This window comes from Microcaecilia unicolor, chromosome 13 (assembly GCF_901765095.1).
Source record: "Microcaecilia unicolor chromosome 13, aMicUni1.1, whole genome shotgun sequence".
NCBI lineage: Eukaryota > Metazoa > Chordata > Amphibia > Gymnophiona > Siphonopidae > Microcaecilia > Microcaecilia unicolor.
Window position 1 is genome coordinate 38,798,143 of NC_044043.1, and position 20,137 is coordinate 38,818,279.

The 20,137-nt window shown below is 45.4% G+C and overlaps 1 protein-coding gene across 1 annotated transcript; it reads right to left on the reverse strand.

Annotated features, from left to right (window-relative positions):
* Nucleotides 1-1,410: 1,410 nt before the first annotated feature.
* On the reverse strand, nt 1,411-19,937 carry LOC115456479 (neuferricin). The gene is made up of 4 exons (XM_030185579.1): nt 19,479-19,937; nt 16,947-17,087; nt 4,557-4,743; nt 1,411-1,817 (listed from the first exon to the last, which is right to left on the reverse strand). The coding sequence occupies exons 1-4, from the start codon at nt 19,759-19,761 to the stop codon at nt 1,604-1,606; spliced, it is 825 nt and encodes a 274-aa protein (XP_030041439.1). The 5' UTR covers nt 19,762-19,937; the 3' UTR covers nt 1,411-1,603.
* Between the last annotated feature and the right edge of the window lie 200 nt (nt 19,938-20,137).

Consider the following 20,137-nt stretch of genomic DNA (forward strand, 5'->3'; position numbering starts at 1 on the left):
TTCCATCTGTTTTCCCTCTTTTCTCCCATCCTTCCATGTTTCCCTCATTCTCTGCCATCCTTCCATCTGTTTTCCCTCTTTTCTCCCCATCCTTCCATGTTTTCCCTCTTTTCTCCCATCCTTCCATGTTTTCCCTCATTCTCTGCCATCCTTCCATCTGTTTTCCTTCTTTTCTCCCCATCCTTCCATCTGTTTTCCCTCTTTTTCTCCCCATCCTTCCATGTTTTCCCTCTTTCTCCCCATCCTTCCATGTTTTCCCTCTTTCTCCCCATCCTTCCATGTTTTCCCCCATTCTCTGCCATCCTTCTATCTGTTTTCCCTCTTTTCTCCCCATCCTTCCATGTTTTCCCTCATTCTCTGCCATCCTTCCATCTGTTTTCCCTCTTTTCTCCCCATCCTTCCATGTTTTCCCTCTTTCTCCCCATCCTTCCATCTGTTTTCCCTCTTTTTCTCCCCATCCTTCCATGTTTTCCTTCGACGAGGCCCGCCCTGCATGCCAGCGCCAGCCCCCATTGCCGGCCACTGCTGCTTTTCCTGTTGAGCAGCAGGGCCGGCGCTACAAAAAAGAAGAAGCGCTAACGGCGCTAAAATGACGAGAAATGTTAAAAAAAAAAAAAAAAAGCGCGACACCGGCAGGCACTGTCTCGGCAGTAGCAGCCTTGAGGCATTGGCTGCTGAGGCATTGGCTGCTGGCTCGCAGGCTCCTCCCGCAGACGGGAGGAGCCTGCGAGCCAGCAGCCAATGCCTCAGCAGCCAATGCCTCAAGGCTGCCGAGACAGTGCCTGCCGGTGCCGCGCTTTTTTTTTTTTTAAACATTTCTCGTCTTCCTTAGCGCCTTTAGCGCTTCTTCTTTTTGTAGCGCCGGCCCTGCTGCTCAACAGGAAAAGCAGCAGTGGCCGGCAATGGGTGCTGGGGCTGGCGCTGGGCGGGCCTGGGCTGAAATTGGGTGGGCCTGGGCCCACCCAGGCCCACCCGTAGCTACGCCCCTGCTGTGGATACTCAGTGTGAGATAACCAGTTATCTCCCACTGAACATCCTAGTTAGTGGCTAGCCACTAACCGGCGATATCTCGTGACACAGCCAGTCAGGCACAGATATTCAGCACCAAACCGGCTATGCTGAGTGGTCAAAATAGGCTGCATAAATAGCAGGCCTACCTTTAACCACTAAAAACGTAACCAGTTAGTGCTGAATACTGGCATAGCCAGTTAACTTTTTAGTGGCCACAATAAACCTGGCTATTCAATGCCAGTTGCCGCAAATGGATGGCACTGAATAATCTGGATTTAACACCAGCGGCAGACAGCGAACGCACTGCCAGCGGAATATCGGGTCCCATTTTCTTACTGGGTCTAGGTATATATTTTTTTCTCTATACACCACGGGATTGTATAAACCATAGGGTTAAAGTTCTAATTTGGAATTTCGATTGTAAAAGTTAGTTTCCTTTTCATCCCACACTCCCCGCATTAGCCAGAAGGCATAGCATTTCCAGGTAGAATAACACAGGAACTTATTTTAAGAACTGGAGAAAGCAGCCTTTCTTTCTCAGGCCTTGAATCATGAAGGCCTTTTTCTCATTCTGTGTCAGGAAATCAGGCCCTTAGTCTTTTAACATGCACCATTCAGAATTGGGGTGACAGCCTTCATATTCTTGCAGTTTGGGGTTGTCCAAGTCGCCTCGGTTACTGTACGCAGAAGAACCTGAGTGTCCAGTGGGGGAGCCAGTAGTCCGCACACACACACAGTGGTGTCCTTCTGAGCCAGGTGTATACATCTTCCGGGGAACCCCAGTCCAGTCTCTCTCTATCCCTCCGCTGAAAAGATAAGAGGAAAATGTTACGTCTCATTTTGACCAGAAGAACAGTCCTCCACAGGTTACTCCACAAGAAAACAAAACAGCAGAGGTGACAAAAAACATAAAAAAAACAATATGCAGGTACTTAAATGTTCTTTATTGTATATACAGCTAGAATACTGCTGCTGAAATTCTGCTTCAAAAAAAATCAAAATTCTGTGCACAAAATTTACAAATTCTGCAAGTTTATTTGTCAAAATTAACCCTTCCCTGTACACAGATAACATTCATATTTTTCCCAGCCCCCTGGCATCCACCTTTTCTACAGCCCCCTCCCTCTCTCCCTGCACCCACACATAGCATCCCCCCTTTTTTTTACAGTCCCTTCCTCCCTCCCTCCACCTTTTTACAACCCCTCCCTACCTTTTTTGCTGCCCTCCTCCCTCCATTCCTGCACCCACACACCATCCATATTTTTTTTCAGCTGCCGCCCATGCACTCACCCATGAGGTAGGATAGGGAGGAGCTGCATCAGGAGTGCCTCTTTGTGGCAGGAAAGTACCCACTCTTTCTTGCCCGCTGCCACTGCTCTGGGCCGCCAAGACTTCCTGTGGCAGTCTCACGAGATTACCGCTTGAAGTCTCGATGGTCATTTTGAAGAAGCGTTGGCACTAGCCAGAGAGCAGTGGCAGCGGGCAGAAAAGAGTGGGGTTCTTTCCTGCCCCTGAAGAGGCCACTAGACCACCAGGACTTGTTCAAGTAGGCCCAGGGAGGGCCCACCAAGGCTCGGGGGCCCAGCCAGCCTTTATCGCGGGCTGCGGAGGGCCCACCGAGGCTCATGGATGGCAGGGGGGCCAGCCAGCCAGCCAGAGAGCAGATTATGTGCGAAAATGTTGAATTCTATTTGGCTGGGGAATTATGTGCAAATTCTGCACTCCACAGTCATGCAGAATTCCAGCAGGAATTCTAGACTCAACGTGGGCCAAAACGGCCAACAGGCCTGCATGAGGAGTCTGAGCAAATATCACACTGTATGTGTAGATGTTTAAGAATCACACTCTGAAAGAAAGATATCTTTCAAATCAACTCGATACAATGGTGGCTCACAACTGTTTTCTACCTCAGTCAATACTTCTTTCATTTTCACCAGAACACAAGAGTGAAACAGAAACTTGGAAAGAGACATTAGTTCAGTCAGCACACATCAACTGGATGGACTGTATCACTTATATCCATGTTACTGTTCCATGAGTGCTGCAGCCAAGCAACGAGGATCTTGCTATTCTAAATAAATTCCACAACTACTTTCGGAAACACCTCAAGACCTCCATAAAAGATTCTACCCACAGTCAACAAAAACGAACACACTAACATAGTAGATGATGGCAGATAAAGACCTGTATGGTCCATCCAGTCTGCCCAACAAGATAAACTCATATGTGCTACTTTATATTGATTTATCTTTGCCATTTTCGAGGCATAGACCGTACAAGTCTTCCCAGTACTTGCCCCGCCTCCCAACCACCGGTGCTGCCACCCAATCTCAGTGTCCTGCCTTCTGCGATGATGTATTTCCTGTTTCCGTAAGGGCGGGACACTGTGTGAGTGAAGGGAGAAGCTAGAGGCGAGCCCACTGTGTTGTCTTCTTTATTGCCGTCGCTGCGCCTGAAAGTAAAAGGGTTAAACGCGCAGGGAGAGGGTGAAGGAACGGAGAGGAGGGTTGTCGGGTGGGGAGATGAGGACAGGAAGGAGGGACCGTCCGAGAGCTGCCTGCTGCTTTGCGCCACAATGGCCCTGCGTTTGGGGGGGCAATGTCCCCCTCGCCCCCCAAACTATGCCCATGGTTATCGTTTTCATCTCCATCACCTCCCACGGGAGGGCATTCCAAGTATCCACCACTCTCTCTGTGAAAAAATACTTCCTGACATTTTTCTTGAGTCTGCCCCCCTTCAACCTCATTTCATGTCCTCTCGTTCTACCACCTTCCCATCTCCGGAAAAGGTTTGTTTGCGGATTAATACCTTTCAAATATTTGAACGTCTGTATCATATCACCACTGTTTCTCCTTTCTTCCAGGGTATACGTGTTCATGTCAGCAAGTCTCTCCTTATATGTCTTGTAATGCAAATCCCATACCATTTTTGTAGCTTTTCCCTGACCCTTTTAAATATTGGGAGGATTGTTGCTATCCAGAAAACCTGACTGGTTAGGTGTTCCTCCCTGGCAGATTTGGGAACCTCTGCCCTAATGAACCTCCAGCTCACTTAGGACCAGCGCTTTGAATTCTAGTCCCATGAACATTTATTCACAGCTACTGCGGTATTCCCCCCCCCCCCCCCCCCCATTTCTGTTACCTTTCTTAAGGGGGTCTTTTACTAAAGGTTAGCTCGAGTTATCTGCAGCAGGGCCCATAGGAAAAAAATGGGCCCTGCTGCAGATAACTGAAGCTATTCTTTAGTAAAAGACCCCCTTAATTATGCGGTGATAACTCTGGATTCACAGTCACATACCAGGGCTCCTTCCAGGACCTTCCAATCACAGACTCTAGGTGTCACCCCTGAGCAATGACCATGAATCCTTCTCCCCCTCCCTGGGGGTTCTGCATTCTGTCTCAACTGCATCCCCAGCCCTGTAGAACAGGAGAGGGGATCAAACCCCAGATGTTCCATATGACAGTGTGTGCACAAAGCACCACCACAGGGCCAGTCCCAGAGCTGCTTTCTTAAAGGAAAAATATTGTAACGGAAATCTGCTTTACCTTTTCTGAGAACACCAGACTTTGGTGCCGCTTGTTGAAGTCCACTCTGAGTTACAGGATGGAAATTGTTTTCTCTGCTCCTGTTGTTGTCCTTTTAACTTCAACCCTTCATCCATGACTGCTTTGGCCTCTTTAGCTGCAGCTGTTGGCTCCCCAAATTCATCATAGAAATGGCCTACCAGCTTACCTTTCAGAGAAAAAAATAATTTCCTATGATTTGTTTTTAATCCGCCGATTATTAGTTTCATAGAGAAATGAAAATGAATCTAAATGAAAGCATAAAGAACACAGAAAAGAATAAAAAATGTCAATAAAGAGAATAAGAATTCAGGAAATACAAACACATTGAACACAATTACCCTGAATGGCAACAGGGAGTACCAAGTGCGTAGCTAGACAGCAGATTTTGGGTGGGCCTAGACAAGAAGTGGGTGGGCAACAAGTGTTCTACCCCCTCCCCCACCAACTTAAAAATATATCTCAGCTGGCGGCAGATTTTGGGTAGGCCTAGTCAAAAAGTGGGTGGGCACCAAGTGTTCTCCCCTCCCCCCCCCAACGCAATGAGGCCAGTATCAGCTTCTTAGGAAGTGGAGAGCAGTGTTTTCAGCACCATCAGGGGGAGGTCTTCAGCTGGCAGAGCTTGGGATCCCCATTAGCTAGCACTAAATATGTGCTGCTGTTGGGTGGGCCTGAGCCCTAAGTGGATGGGCCCCGGCCCACCCACACTGCTCTCCACCTTGGCAGCCTGCAGCAGGCATGCGCCGAAAACTGAGCATGCGCAGGTGCCAGCTTAGGAAGCTCAGACTGCTGAAGTGGAGAGCAATGTTTTCAGCACCATCAGGGGGAGATCTTCAACTGGCAGAGCTTGGGATCCCCACCAGCTACCACTAAATGAGTGCTTCTGTTAGGTGGGCCTGAGTCCTACTACTACTACTACTATTTAGCATTTCTATAGCGCTACAAGGCGTACGCAGCGCTGCATAAACATAGAAGAAAGACAGTCCCTGCTCAAAGAGCTTACAATCTAATAGTCCTAAGTGGGTGGGCCCCGGCCCACCTGTGGCTTCACCACTGGGGAGTACACATCAGAGGGGGAGGGACATCAGAGTCTCTCCTAGCACAGGGCCATGAATGCTCCATGGAGCTCATTTCTGTTTTTAATTTTTCTATTGCCGCCTTGCTAAAAAGGAGCCCAGCATGAAGACAGATTTGAGAAAGGAATATATTGGACCTGCGTAAGGTGGGGAAGGGGAGAGAGAGATGCTGGACCTGGAGGGAAACAGTAAGATGATGAACGAGGGAAAGGGAGGGAGTGGGAGAGATGCTGGACCTGTTGGACAGAAAGGAGAGGGAGAGGTGATAGGTCTGTTTGTACAGGGAGGGGAAGAAGAGAGAGAGAGGGGAAAGATGCTAGACCTGGTGGGGCGGTGGGGGGGGGGGGAGCGCAAAGTTACCAGGAGGGAGAGCATATTAAATGCTAGAGACAGTCATGGGTAACCAAGTGGACATACACTCCTTGTGTTAGTTGGGTAAAAGGTTGCTGATAAATTACGGAAGAACCTGCTACCATGAAGTATGAAGTTCAAAGTAAAGAGGTTATAGGGGGGGGGGGGGGGGTAGGTGGGGAGTAAATGTTAAAAAATTGATGATACAGATACAATGTAAGTCAATGTATAAGATATGTAGTTATGACTACAAAATATCTGCTTTCAATAATTCTGTTTCAAATGTCTGTTCATCAATAAAAATCGTTTTAAAATAAATACTAGAGACAGGACGGGGAAAGATAGGGAGACAAAAGAATGAGAGAGAGAGAGTGCCAGGGAAAGTGAAAGTGGGCACTGGTAGGGATGAAATAGGAGAGTGAGAGTGTGTGTGTGTGTGGGAGGGGGTTGCTAGGGGGAGATGAAGGACAGAAGATAGAAGGAAGAGAGATGGGTAAAAAGGGAAAAAGAGAGAGGAAGAAAAGTTAAGAGAAGTTTGAGTTGGAGAGATGAGTGAGAAAGGGCAGAATGTGGTATGGAGAAAAGAAGGAGGGAAGAATTGAGGGGAAGATGCGAGAAAGTAGTGAAAGATGAGAGAATTATGGAGAGGTGGGGAAAACCTAATGAGTGGGAAGGCCAGGAGTAAGGGGTGTGTGACAGCAGGAGAGACAGAGAGAAACAGGAGAATGGAAGAGTATAGGCAACCTAAAGAAAAACACAATGGAAAGCAAAAGAAATGGAACCAAAATATAAGAAAAAAAAAAAAAAAGATGACAACAAGATGGGAAAATGTAGAGGAAATGCTGTGAGGATAAAATGAGAAGCAGAAGAAAAAAGTAGAAATCAAAGGGGGGAGGAAATGTGGGAAAATGAATTAATAGGAAGGGCTAGAAAACAAAATTAAATGTAAACATAGTAGATGACGGCAGAAAAAGACCTGCACGGTCCATCCAGTCTGCCCAAGAAGATAAATTCATATGTGCTACTTTTTTATTTGTACTGTCCTCTTCAGTGCACAGACCGTATAAGTCTGGCCAGCCCTATCCCCGCCTCCCAACCACCAGCTCTGGCACAGACCGTATAAGTCTGCCCAGCACTATCCCTGCCTCCCAACCACCAACCCTGCCTCCCAACCACCAGCTCTGGCACAGACTGTATAAGTCTGCCTAGCACTATCCCTGCCTCCCAACCACCAGCCCCTCCTCCCAACCACCAGCTCTGGCACAGACCGTATAAGTCTGCCCAGCACTATCCCTGCCTCCCAACCACCAACCCCGCCTCCCAACCACCAGCTCTGGCACAGACTGTATAAGTCTGCCTAGCACTATCCCTGCCTCCCACCACCAGCTCTGGCACAGACCGTATAAGTCTGCCCAGCACTATCCCCGCCGCCCAACCACCAGCCCCGGCACAGACCGTATAAGTCTGCCCAGCACTATCCCTGCCTCCCAACCACCAACCCCGCCTCCCAACCACCAGCTCTGGCACAGACTGTATAAGTCTGCCTAGCACTATCCCTGCCTCCCACCACCAGCTCTGGCACAGACCGTATAAGTCTGCCCAGCACTATCCCTGCCTCCCAACCACCAGCTCTGGCACAGACCGTATAAGTCTGCCCAGCACTATCCCTGCCTCCCAACCACCAGCTCTGGCATAGACCGTATAAGTCTGCCCAGCACTATCCCTGCCTCCCAACCACCAACCCTGCCTCCCAACCACCAGCTCTGGCACAGACTGTATAAGTCTGCCTAGCACTATCCCTGCCTCCCAACCACCAGCCCCTCCTCCCAACCACCAGCTCTGGCACAGACCGTATAAGTCTGCCCAGCACTATCCCTGCCTCCCAACCACCAGCTCTGGCACAGACCGTATAAGTCTGCCCAGCACTATCCCTGCCTCCCAACCACCAACCCCGCCTCCCAACCACCAGCTCTGGCACAGACTGTATAAGTCTGCCTAGCACTATCCCTGCCTCCCACCACCAGCTCTGGCACAGACCGTATAAGTCTGCCTAGCACTATCCCTGCCTCCCACCACCAGCTCTGGCACAGACCGTATAAGTCTGCCCAGCACTATCCCCGCCGCCCAACCACCAGCCCCGGCACAGACCGTATAAGTCTGCCCAGCACTATCCCTGCCTCCCAACCACCAACCCCGCCTCCCAACCACCAGCTCTGGCACAGACTGTATAAGTCTGCCTAGCACTATCCCTGCCTCCCACCACCAGCTCTGGCACAGACCGTATAAGTCTGCCCAGCACTAGCCCCGCCTCCCACCACCAGCTCTGGCACCCATTCTAGGCTAAGCTCCTGAGGATCCCTTCCTTCTGCACAGGATTCCTTTATGTTTATCCCACGCATGTTTGAATTCTGTAAATAAACATGATTTATTACATACCACCCAGTTTGTTTAGGAGCCTCCACAGTACTGAATCTTTATTACTAATTTTGGTTTCCATTGGCAAAAACCGTAAGTAACAATAATCATACAATATTGTTACAATTTGATATTTTCACAGCACTGTCTCTTGAGGGATCTTTAAATACAGTTGAATTGTTTCCATAGATGTGTTGGCTGAGGACAAGTGGGATGTGTAAGAGACAAGCGAGGCAGACTGGTAGAAGGCCTCTATGGAGGATCCGTAGGCATCATCTAGGAATACTTTCTTCAATCCGCTTTTTCAATTGCCAAAGAGACCTACATATATATATATTGAAATTTACACTGTTTAAATTTTTGCCACTTTACTCTTTGGCATTTGATACATATTTATAGACTAAGGCCCCAGCGGAGCCACTGACCGACCGCCTATGGATATAAGGCATTACTGAAATCTAATTGTGTTAATATTACAGCTTGGATCAACAGTCTAAAATGGTTCTGATGAAAGTAAGATCTACTTGATCTTAATTGTCTGAGTCTAAAAAAAGACTCTCTTAACAAGACCATTCACTTCTGGTTCTTCAATCAAGAATTATACCCCAAAGAGGGTTCTGCTGTTGATATTTGAAGGTATACTGGATTGGATGAGTGGCAACTGCTGGCGCTTGAATATTTCTAAAACAGAGGCGTTGTTTGTTACCAGTGGCGTAGCCAGACTCAGTATTTTGGATGGGCTCAGAGCTAACTCCCCCCCCCCCCCCCCCGGAGCTATTTTTTTAAATTATAGATTTTTTCACCTACCCCACATCAACATCTCTCCTCCTCTGCGGCATTCCGGCATCTTCCCTCTCATCGCTGATCCCCGTCCCTCATGAGTGGAGCCAGGTTGATGGTGCGGGGGGAGCAAAAGCAGCGTGAAAGCGGACTTCCGCCGGCACACATTTTCAATGCAACACGACGAGAAAAAAAATAGGCGCCAGCAGAACTCCGTTTGGGAGAGCGGATGCTCCCCTGGCGCCCCACCTAGCTAGGCCACTGCCGTCCCTCCCTGGTGTACCTTACAGGCATCCCTGGCGCCTGCAGTGATTCAATTATTGCTGCCTGCGCCGGCCCTGCAGGCTTCCATCGGCCGGGTCCCACCAGACAGGAAATGATGAAAGTGAGGGCGGGACCGGGTGGTACCGCCGCTGAGTGGGCCTGAGCAAAGAATGGGTGGGCCTGTGCCCACCCAGGCCCCCCACAGCTACGCCACTGTTACCTCTGAAGCCACTCCAGTATACCTATCAGATATTCTGCCTTCTGGCACCACGATCAAAGTTCATCGTCAGGATCGTAATTTGGGTGCTCTATTGGATTCCTCTTTGACTTTTAGGTCCCAAATTCACCAAGTGATTAAGAACTCATATTTCATACAGTGCTTGTTAAATAAATTTCATTCCCTGTTACCTAGCTCTGGTGGTTTTTTACAAAGCTGCGCTAGCATTTTTAGATCACACTAAAAATAAGCGTGCGCTAAACGCTGAGACACCCATTATATTCCTATGGGCATCTCAGCGTTTAGCGCATGCTGATTTTTAGTGCAAGCTAAAAACGCTAGCGCGGCTTTGTAAAAGGCCCACTCTATTTTTCAGAAAGTACTGCAAACTACGCATGTCCAATGTGCATCAAATTGGAACTACCGCCCGGCTACCGCATCCCCCAGGCGGTAATTCCATTTTTGACATGTGTTTAAAACACGTGGTAGAAAATATTTTCTATCGTGTGGTGCTTACCCGGCGGTAATTGGCAGTTTATGCATGCTGATTACCACCCAGTTAATGCATGAGACCTTACCGTTAAGTCAACGTGTGATGGTAAGGTCTCCAGCCGAAAATGGACGCGCGCTGGTTTTAATTTTGCTGCGCATCCATTTTTGGCCACAAAAATAGGCTTTTCTTCCAGGAGCGCTGAAAAATGGACCTGCGTGCATCCATAACACATAGCGCAGTCCATTTTTCAGTGCGCCTTAGTAAAAAGGCCCCTAAGTTTTTCAACCTCGTGTTTACAAGCATTGCATCCTTTCGTGCTCTATTAAAGACCCACTTATTCCAGCAGGCTTTTATGTATAGGCCTGGGTTGATTCTGCAGCAGGAGGTCATGGATGGGTTTAGTTGCGTGAATGTGATTATGTTTGGATTTTGTTTCGAGTTTTTACTTTCCTTGGATGAATGTTTTTTGTCTAAATTCTTTGTATGACTGAGACAGTGTCTGAATGGCAAGTTAGTTAATTCTTTCCTATCTACAAGTGGCGTTCCTTGCTGTTTTTCTTGTTTTTAATTTTTTAAATGTTAACTGCTTTAATTTGCTTGTAATAAAAAGCGGTATAGCAAGTTTAATAAATGATAAACGATAGTGCAGAGCTCTGCTGTGCAACTTTTGTATGGGTTGTCTAATTTTGAACAGGTGACCCTTTTTTGGAGAAGTACATAAGTATTTATTTTATTTATTTGTTACATTTGTACCCCACATTTTACCACCTATTTGCAGGCTCAATGTGGCTTACATGGTACCGTAATGGCGTTCATCAAGTCGGTTGATAACAAATACAAGATTATATTGTGGTCTAATGAGGTAGGTGTGTATCAGGCACCATGAAGGTCGAAGGGAATGAAGATTGTATATTGTCCAGTACGATCATTGGTTATGCTGTGTTCCTGGGTGTGGGGATTTACGGTGGTACGTAAGTATTGCCATACTGAGACAGACCGAAGGTCCATCAAGCCAGCATCCTGTTTCCAACAGTGGCCAAGCCAGATTACAAGTACCTGGCAAGATCCCAAAACAGCACAATACATTTTTATGCTGCTTATTCAAATAAGCAGATCTTCCCAAGTCCATTTTAATAATGACATATGGACTTTTCTTTTAGGAAGTTATAAAATCATGGTCAGAAACCTAGTTCTATCCAGTGCTATTCATTTTGTAGAGTAGGTACTAACACTGTATCCATTGTGCGCATAAATGTTTAGAATACTAGCATATACATGTGTAGGTGTGCACTGACATGTCTATATGTCAGTATACCGCCTAAGCACTCTTCTGTAAATGTGAGAGAGTATGTTCCTCTAAGCTAAGCAGGAGTCCTCCACCAGTGGGTGGTGCTGTTTCACTATTACATTTTCAATAGTGAGGACCAGGCAAGCTCTGTAATATTCCAGGGAATCTGCCTGTCTGTAGCAACTGAAAATACTATATTGAAGCAACACCCCCCCACACACAGCAATGCAGTTGGCGCAGTGGCGTAGCCAAGGGTGGGCCTAGGTAGGCCCACTTTGGGCTCAGGCCCACCCAGTAGCAGCACACCTATGATGTGGCTGGCAGGAATCCCCAAGCTCCACCATCCGAAAACTCCCAACAACTGCCCCTCCTGTATACCTTGTAAATAGCAGATCTTCACCTGCAGTGAGCAGCGACTGATGCATACTGCTTGTATCAGCCCCACAGCCTTCCCTCTGATGTATTCACGCCTATTCGGAAACAGTTGCATCAGAGGGAAAGTTGTGAGGCCAACATGAGCAGTGTGTATTAGTTGCTGCTCGCTGCCGGTGAAAATCTGCTGTTTAAAAGGTATGCAGGGGAGGGGGAGGGGGATGTTTGAGAGATCATATGGCATGCAGGCGAGAGAGGGAGAGACCAAGTCACTTGTGAGACAAGGCAGAGTTCTGCCCACCCATCTTGGGCCCAGGCCCACCCAAAATTGGGTGTCTGGCTACGCCCCTGAGTTGGAGGACGCCCGCTCAGCTTAGAGGGAACAGTGGGCAGGATATAGGTAGGTTCCCACTTACATGTGTAACATACAGAATGCTGTAAGTTACGCATGACCCTGACACACTTAGGTGCCCACATGTATGCCAGCTCTACGGCTTGTGTAAGTGCGAGTGCATAAATGTTAGGCTTGCATAGGTTCTGTTATAGAATAGACTCCTACCACCCACCCTGGGGCACCTAATTGGTGGCACCCAGTTATAGAATTGAGCTGAGGCTCAACAAATGATTCTGTTAGTTTGATATTGCAGCTGCTTTTGACAAAGTAAACCTCTCTTTGTTATTATATAAATTCAGTGAGATTGGAATCTCAGGAGCAGTTCTGGAGTGGATCAAAAGCTTTTTGTGTTGAAGAAATTAAAAAGGGATCCTTTTCCAAGTGTTCTAGCAGAGTTTCTCAGGGGTTCTCTCTCTCCTCTTAAAATTTAACATTTATATCAGATCACTTGGGAATGTTTTGTCAACCATAGGTATGAACATTTTTTTTCTTATGCCAATGACATCTGTGTATTAGCACCAGGCTTTGCAAGAACTTTCCCTGACTTCAGCTAGACTTCAGCAGCAGTGCTCAGTCATCATGGGCCTTAAATCCAGTCACAGTGATTGCGTCCACCATGTCTGCTATTTGGACATTTCAGACCTTGCCATCTTTGACTTTGTTTCTTAGAAAACCAGCCACTAAAGGGACAATTCTATAAAGGTGCCATGATGCAACGTGCTAAAGGCAAATTTTATAATTGCATCTGGTCACCCAGATTCAATTACAGAATACTAGCATAAATTGGCATTTATGTGCCAGCAATTAAGCCTGCCACTTATGCCATGTCAACAGCAGGCATAAGTGGGCATGCATAATTGCAGCACTCTAAGTTATGGGCATAAATGTTGGACCCCTCTATATGTACACCCCCTTTGCATTTATGAGCTAAGTCTTTACTAAGAGAATGCTGCTTATTTGTATAAATGTTGCACATACCCATGTGCTTATATTTTATAAAATTACACATCCACTCAGCATGCAAATGTGGGCACCGAGTTATAATCAGGGCAAAGATAAGCTGTTACTTTGTGATGACTAGGATTCCCTCTCCAAAAAACATAAGTGTTGCCACACTGGGACAGACCGAAGGTCCATCAAGCCCGGTATCCTGTTTCCAACAGTGGCCAATCCAGGTCACAAGTACCTGGCAAGATCCCAGAACAGAAAAACAGATTTTATACTGCTTAACCTAGAAATAAGCAGTGGATTTTCCCAAGTTCATCTTAATAATAGATTACAGACCTTTCTTTTAGAAAATTATCCAAACCTTTTTTAAACCCAGCTAAGCTAACTGCTTTTACCACGGTCTCTGGGAACAAATTCCAGTGTTTAATTACATATTAAGTGAAGAAATATTTTCTCTGATTTGTTTTACATGTACTACTTAGTAGCTTCATTGCATACCTCCTAGTCTTAGTATTTTTGGAAAGAGTAAACAAGCAATTCAGGTCTACCCCTTCCGTTCCACTCAGTATTTTATAGACCTCTATCATATCTCCCCATTACTTCCACATTACATTCCCAACCCCAGCCAGCCTGATGTAAAAACTGAACCCACATCCTCTGCCTGTTTAAGCACTTGCCACTGAGTCACCAGACCACTGTGTTTATAAAAAGGTTCCACTAGGTTCCTCCAGTCAAATAGAGTCAGTCTACTGGAGCTTCTGTTGTCCAGCTTCCAAAAACATGCTAGATGCTGCACTGGGATACTAACGGAAGGCAAATAAATAAATGAATAACACAGCAGTTGTTGCTCATAAAGGTGAATATATCTAAGTTTCCTCAGGGAGAGAAATAGATCACAATGCTTTCTTTGTACTGCATCTTGGTAAACTGAAGCACATCACATATAATACTTTGCTCAAGATCCCACAAAAAGTCAGCCACAGAGCCAAAGTTTAAACAATAGCATCCTCAGAAATGTCATGTCTCTTAGCTAAAGGTTCTAACGGCTAAATCTTCTTTCTCTTGCACATTAGAAAACAAATGGTATTAACTCAACACTAAGAGAACTGAAAGCCTCTTCCTCCTAAGTTTTATGCTCTGCACCGACATCAAAATTTAAACAGTTGATTTCATATGGCTTACATATATAAGGGGGCATTTCAGAAGTAGTTATGGGCTGAAAAAAATTACACCTAAAGTACAACTACATTTTATAGAATAGGCTTAAAGTTCTGCGCAGTATATTGAATACACCGAGCAGCTCTCTCACATGACCAAATCTGGTCACGTCCATTTAGACCACGTTTTACTTAGTGTAAATCCCAATTTCTAAATTAAGCGCAGAGCGGGTGTATTCTATAATAATGCGCATAGATTTTAGAAATAGCCACACCCCATGACCAAATTTGGTTACGTCCATTTAGACCACGTTTTACTTAGTGTAAATCCCAATACCTAAATTAGGCGCAGAGGAGGAGATTCTATATGGCGCCTAAAACAATCAGTGCTGAAATCAGTGCCAACTAAGTGTATTCTATCGCATTGTTAAATAATTTCTGGTTTTAAAAGAGAAAAAAAATGAAATTAGGTATATTATTTCTACTAATTTTGGGTTTGAAGAAGCCAACCAGATGGTCAATGTGGAATAATGATTCAGATAAATAATAACTGGGGATAATCAGGTTAATACCACATTTTTTTCTGTTTACTGTTGTTTAATTGATCGCCTTGTCTTGTTTCACTCTCCCTATTTTGTGGTTTAAGGAAGAGTATAGAATTACCTGATTTTTAATAATTCTTGTGCATTACTTTCTCTGTATTTCTGGCAAGTTATTTTATTGCTTGTAAATTTAAATTCTTATAAATAAAAAAAAAGTGTATTCTATAATCAGTACACAGATTTAGGCACCGATTATAGAATACACTTAGTTTATATTTCCGTGCCTAAATCTACGTGTAAATTCCTGCATGTAAATTTAGGCGCACTGGACCATATTCTATAAGAAGGCGTCTACATTTTGGAACACCCACAAAACGCCCATTTTCCCACCCATAACCACTCCCCTTTTTGCCTGCAAGCATTAGAAGTTTGAAGCACACCATTACAGAATACGCTTAGCGAGTTGTGAGCCTAAATTCTAATCATTGCCAATTAGTGTTCATTATTGCTTGTTAAGTGCTGATATCAATGCTCATTAGCTTGCTAAGCCAATTAAGTTACGCACAGTGTTATAGAATCTGCACCGATTTTGGCGCCTAAATCTAATCACACTATATAGAATCCGGGGGAGAGTGTATGTATTCCATAATAATGCACACAGATTTTAGAAACGCCCTTGCCCCACCCATGGCCACGTCCCCTTTTCAACTATGCGATTTAGAATTTAGGCGCACCACATTATAGAACACACTTAGGGCTCCTTTTACAAAGCGGCAGTAAGCACAATGTGGGCTTACCGCTTGCTGTACAGGAAGTACTGCCGGGCTGCCGCAGCAGCCTGGTGGTACTTCCTACCCTTAGCGTGCTGTCATTTGTGGTGCTAGAAAAATGTATTTCTTTCTGTAGCGCCGGAGTATACCCGGTGGTAATTGGGCAGTGCCATACGCTGCCTGGTTCCTGCCGGGTTAACACGAGAGCCCTTACCGCCACCTCAATGGCTCCCCCTCGAAATGGCCATGTTGCAAGTGCTTTACTTGCCACACAACCATTTCCTACAGGAAGGCGAGACTTCCCTTTTACCAGCACGTGCCAATGCCAGCGTCAGCCCCCTTTTGCCGCAGCTTGGTAAAAAGAGGCCCTTAGCGAGTTGTGAATGTAAATCTCAATTAATGCCAATTAGTGCTGATAATTGCTTGTTAACATCCAATTAACCATGCTGATTAGCTAGTTAACCAATTAAGTTATGCACATTGTTATAGAGTACGCTTCGGTTTCCTTGCAGAATTTCAGGTGCCATATATAGAATCCGGGGGGGTATATGTGTATGGCAGCAGCATACACAGATTTAAAGAAAGCATGTTCTGGATGTAGTGTAGACAGCAATACAAGTACACCTAGAAAAATGTCAACACTAGTATTTACACTTGCACAAAGTCACGCACGATAATTGTGAGCTTAGCTTCTGATGTGGATCTGGGCTTTGGAGAAGAGCTTCAGGGGAGAAATGTGTTTACTTCTCTGGGGTTAAAAATCACCTCAAAATGTATAAAATATGAGATTTGGACTTTGCCTCCTTAATTGGCTCCCCTTGGCCATGAAATCCTGCAAAATCCACCATTTACAAGTGGAAGTGATTGAGCTTATAAGTGTTGCTACTTACACATACAGAGCCCCAAGTATTACTGTTCTTTGTTTTTGGATGTGTGTTTTTGAAAAAATGGCTGTTTCCACTGTGCATGCCACCAAATACGCACATTTGTTTTTCCTGCAGCTCTATACATATTTTACAAAAAGACAGGTACCTGTTCAGTGAGCCTTTTGTAAAATACATATCAAATTTTGAACATCCCAACTTTGACATCCTTTTTCTAGCCTACAGGATTCAAAATTTGGCTGCCATGGAGTACAGATGATTTCCCCTGAAGAAAAGACATTTCAGGAAACAGAACCTCTGCAAAGTCTCCAAGGCTGATAGTGCTCTTGCTGGCTCCTGCTTGGAAAAAAAAAACAAGAGAAGAAGAGGGAAGGAAAGAACAAAACTGGAAGTGGTGAAGATGTTAAAGCTGATCACGTACCGACAAAGACATAATTCTTCTTGTAAAAGGAAAGCCAGTCTTGTAAGGTTAACATTTCTGATGGTGATAACCCAGACACATCGTCTACCAGGCCATTTTCTGAGAAATCACCAGTCACGTAAGCTCTGGAAGCATCTTTCCCTGTAGACAAAACACCAAGGAATATCTGTACAAGCTCCTAGCTCACAATTCATTGTTAACTGATTACATATTAATTTCAGATCAGTTTTAGAATTCAAACATGAATAACAATTCCAGACCCATAATGTTTCTCAATGGACATGGAGCTCAGTTTTGACCGATAAAACAGGTATGAGGAGCAAATGCATCAAATGCCATCCACAGGCTCTTGGGCAATTTGCGATGTAAAACATAACATATATTTCTCTTGCTTTCCTTTTTTCTTCTATGAGTGGGTGCTCCTACGGTATAGCTAGGGCTTCTGATTTTAGGTTTTAATTGCCAAAACACCTTAAATAAAAAAAAAAAAAAGAGTATTTATTGGGTAAACACGGGGGGGGGGGGGGGGGGGGACATTCTCTATGACTCTCTCACCTTTGCGCTTCTGTTCCTTAGACCCCCACCCACCCCTTAGTTTTTTGTAAAATTTCCCTGCTCCTCATTATTATGCTTTTGATTCAGCACCTTGCTAAGTGACAGCACTGCGTCATTTCTAATTAGCTGGAAAATAATTTTATTTATTAGGATTTATTTACCGCCTTTTTGAAGGAATTCACTCAAGGCAGTTTACAGTAAGAATAGATCAAACATGTGCAATAGGCAATTACAGCAATAAAAATATTTAAATAACAATACAAAGTATGGCGTGGAGGGGCATAATTGAACGAAAACGTCTATCTCCATGGGCATTTATCTCCAAGAATGGGTCCGTGAAGGGGCGGACCGAACCGTATTTTCGAAAAAAATAGACGTCCATGTTTTATTCGACAATTTGTGAGCTGGGCGTTTTTGTTTTTCAGTGATAATGGAAAATGAAAGCGCCCAGCTCAAAAACGAATAAATCCAAGGCATTTGTTCGTGGGAGGGGCCAGGATTCGAAGTGCACTGGTCCCCCTCACATGCCAGGACACCAACCGGGCACCCTAGGGGGCACTTTTAGAAAAACAAAAAAAAAAGGTAAAAGAGCTCCCAGGTGCAAAGCACCCTTCCCTTGTGTGTTGAGCCCCCCAAATCCCCCTCAAAACCCACTGCCCACAAGTCTACACCATTACTATAGCCCTAAGGGGTGAAGGGGGGCACCTACATGTGGGTACAGTGGGTTTGGGGGGGTTGGACGACTAAGCATTAAGCAGCACAATTGTAAAAGGTAGGGGGGGATGGGCCTGGGTCCACCTGCCTGAAGTCCACTGCACCCCCTAACAACTGCTCCAGGGACCTGCATACTGCTGCTAGGGAGGTGGGTATGACATTTGAGGTGAAAATAAAAAGTTGTGAAACATCATTTTTTGTGGTGGGAGGGGGTTAGTGACCACTGGGGGAGTCAGGGGAGGTCATCCCCGATTCCCTCTGGTGGTAATCTGGTCATTTAGGGCACTTTTTGGGGCCTTATTCGTGAAAAAACAGGGTCCAGGAAAAGTGCCCTAAATTCTAGCTACAAACGCATACTTTTTTTCCATTATCGGCGAAAGGCGCCCATCTCTCCTCGGCCGATAACCATGCCCCAGTTCCACCGTCGCCACGCCTCCGACACGCCCCCGTCAACTTTGTACGCTTCCGCGATGGAGTGCAGTTGAAAACGTCCAAAATCGGCTTTCCATTATACCGATTTATTCGTTTTTGTGAGATAAACGTCTATCTCCCGATTTGGGTCGAAATCTAGGCGTTTTTCTCTTTCAATTATAAGGTGGATAGTATACTACTTGCAATGTCAACACAATACGTAATAGAACATTATAATTGATAGTGAAGGGTAAAGCAAAGATGTAACATATATGGATAGGTAAGAAAGTAGGAAAAGTTAGAAAGTAAGGTGACCGATTTAAAGAAAGTTGCACACAAGGTCAGAGAGATGGTTAGATATTATCTCAACTAGGGTAGGAGTGGATAAACATGTCCTGCTGCAGTATGTGCAGCCGGAGTCATTCCTTCTTTGTGTGAGTGAGACTAACAAGTTAGTTACTTTTACAATTTATAAACACCTTAAAACACAAGCCTTAAGCATCGAATATTTTAGGATATGAATAGCAATAAATAACGGGTTATTGTAACTTTACTGTACTCTATGGAACCAGATGTATCTCCAACTCCCGGCTAACAACGGTGGCCACACAGAGAAATGCCCATTTTGAAACGGTTTGGTCTTTTATTTAAGATTTAGGGTCTGGACGTGCTATTCTTTTTGTTATTGAAGTGCTTTCAGGGCATGCATATTAGGAGTCTGAAGGAATGTGGGTGCTATTTCATAGTTTTTGCTTAAACTACAGCACGCCATTAAAGGGTGTGAGAGAGAACGGATTTAAGGGGAGCTTTGTTGACCCTTCCCAAAAAGGAAAGAGGGGTCCAACTACTCACCTGCGAAGAAGCTATACGAGCCTCCCGGTCCATAGTGCTCCCTCCCTTTCTGTACATCGAACACTTGTCCCAGCACGGCCAGATATAGTCCAGAGCTGCCCGTGACTCCGGTGTACCGGTGCAGCTCTTCTTTGCTCAGTAGCTTCTCTGCTCCCCTAGCCGAATTCTCGGGGAACAGGTATAAGTAACCCGGGATGTCATGGAAGGTCAGGGACCAGGGATCGAAATCGATCAGCACCACCGCTGCCAGGCAGATGGCTGCAGCTGACAGGTAGCCCAGCATGGCAAGAGCACTGGTAATTCGGTTAAAACCAGCTACCTCCTCGGCTAAGGACTTACTACTGATAGACTGATCAAGGGGGGCTGCTGTTTCTCCTCTGGGCTTCCTGCCATTGTCAGCCCGGGTAGACAAGCCCTGCTACATTCCTGTTTCTCTTTAAGTACTACCTGCAGAGGAGACGACTTTCTTAAAGAGACAGTACACCTTTTCTGCAAGAAAGAGGAATTGAAAAAACCCCCGACAAATTCCTTGTTAAAAGTAATCTGCCCCTTCTACTAAACAATATTGCAAAGAAGCAACCGTTAAATAAATTTGCTTTTTTTTTCTTAAAAGTTTCCTACAATCTAACACTGACGCAAAAAAGTCTTAAGGGGATAGG

Excerpts from the sequence above, each read along its gene's own strand:
- LOC115456479 (XM_030185579.1), bottom strand. The coding sequence starts at position 19,761 with ATGCTGGGCTACCTGTCAGCTGCAGCCATCTGCCTGGCAGCGGTGGTG. Across the intron at positions 17,088-19,478 it reads CTCGTATAGCTTCTTCGCAG|GGAAAGATGCTTCCAGAGCT; the intron begins GTGAGTAGTTGG and ends TTTTGTCTACAG. Across the intron at positions 1,818-4,556 it reads GTCTGGTGTTCTCAGAAAAG|CGGAGGGATAGAGAGAGACT; the intron begins GTAAAGCAGATT and ends TTATCTTTTCAG.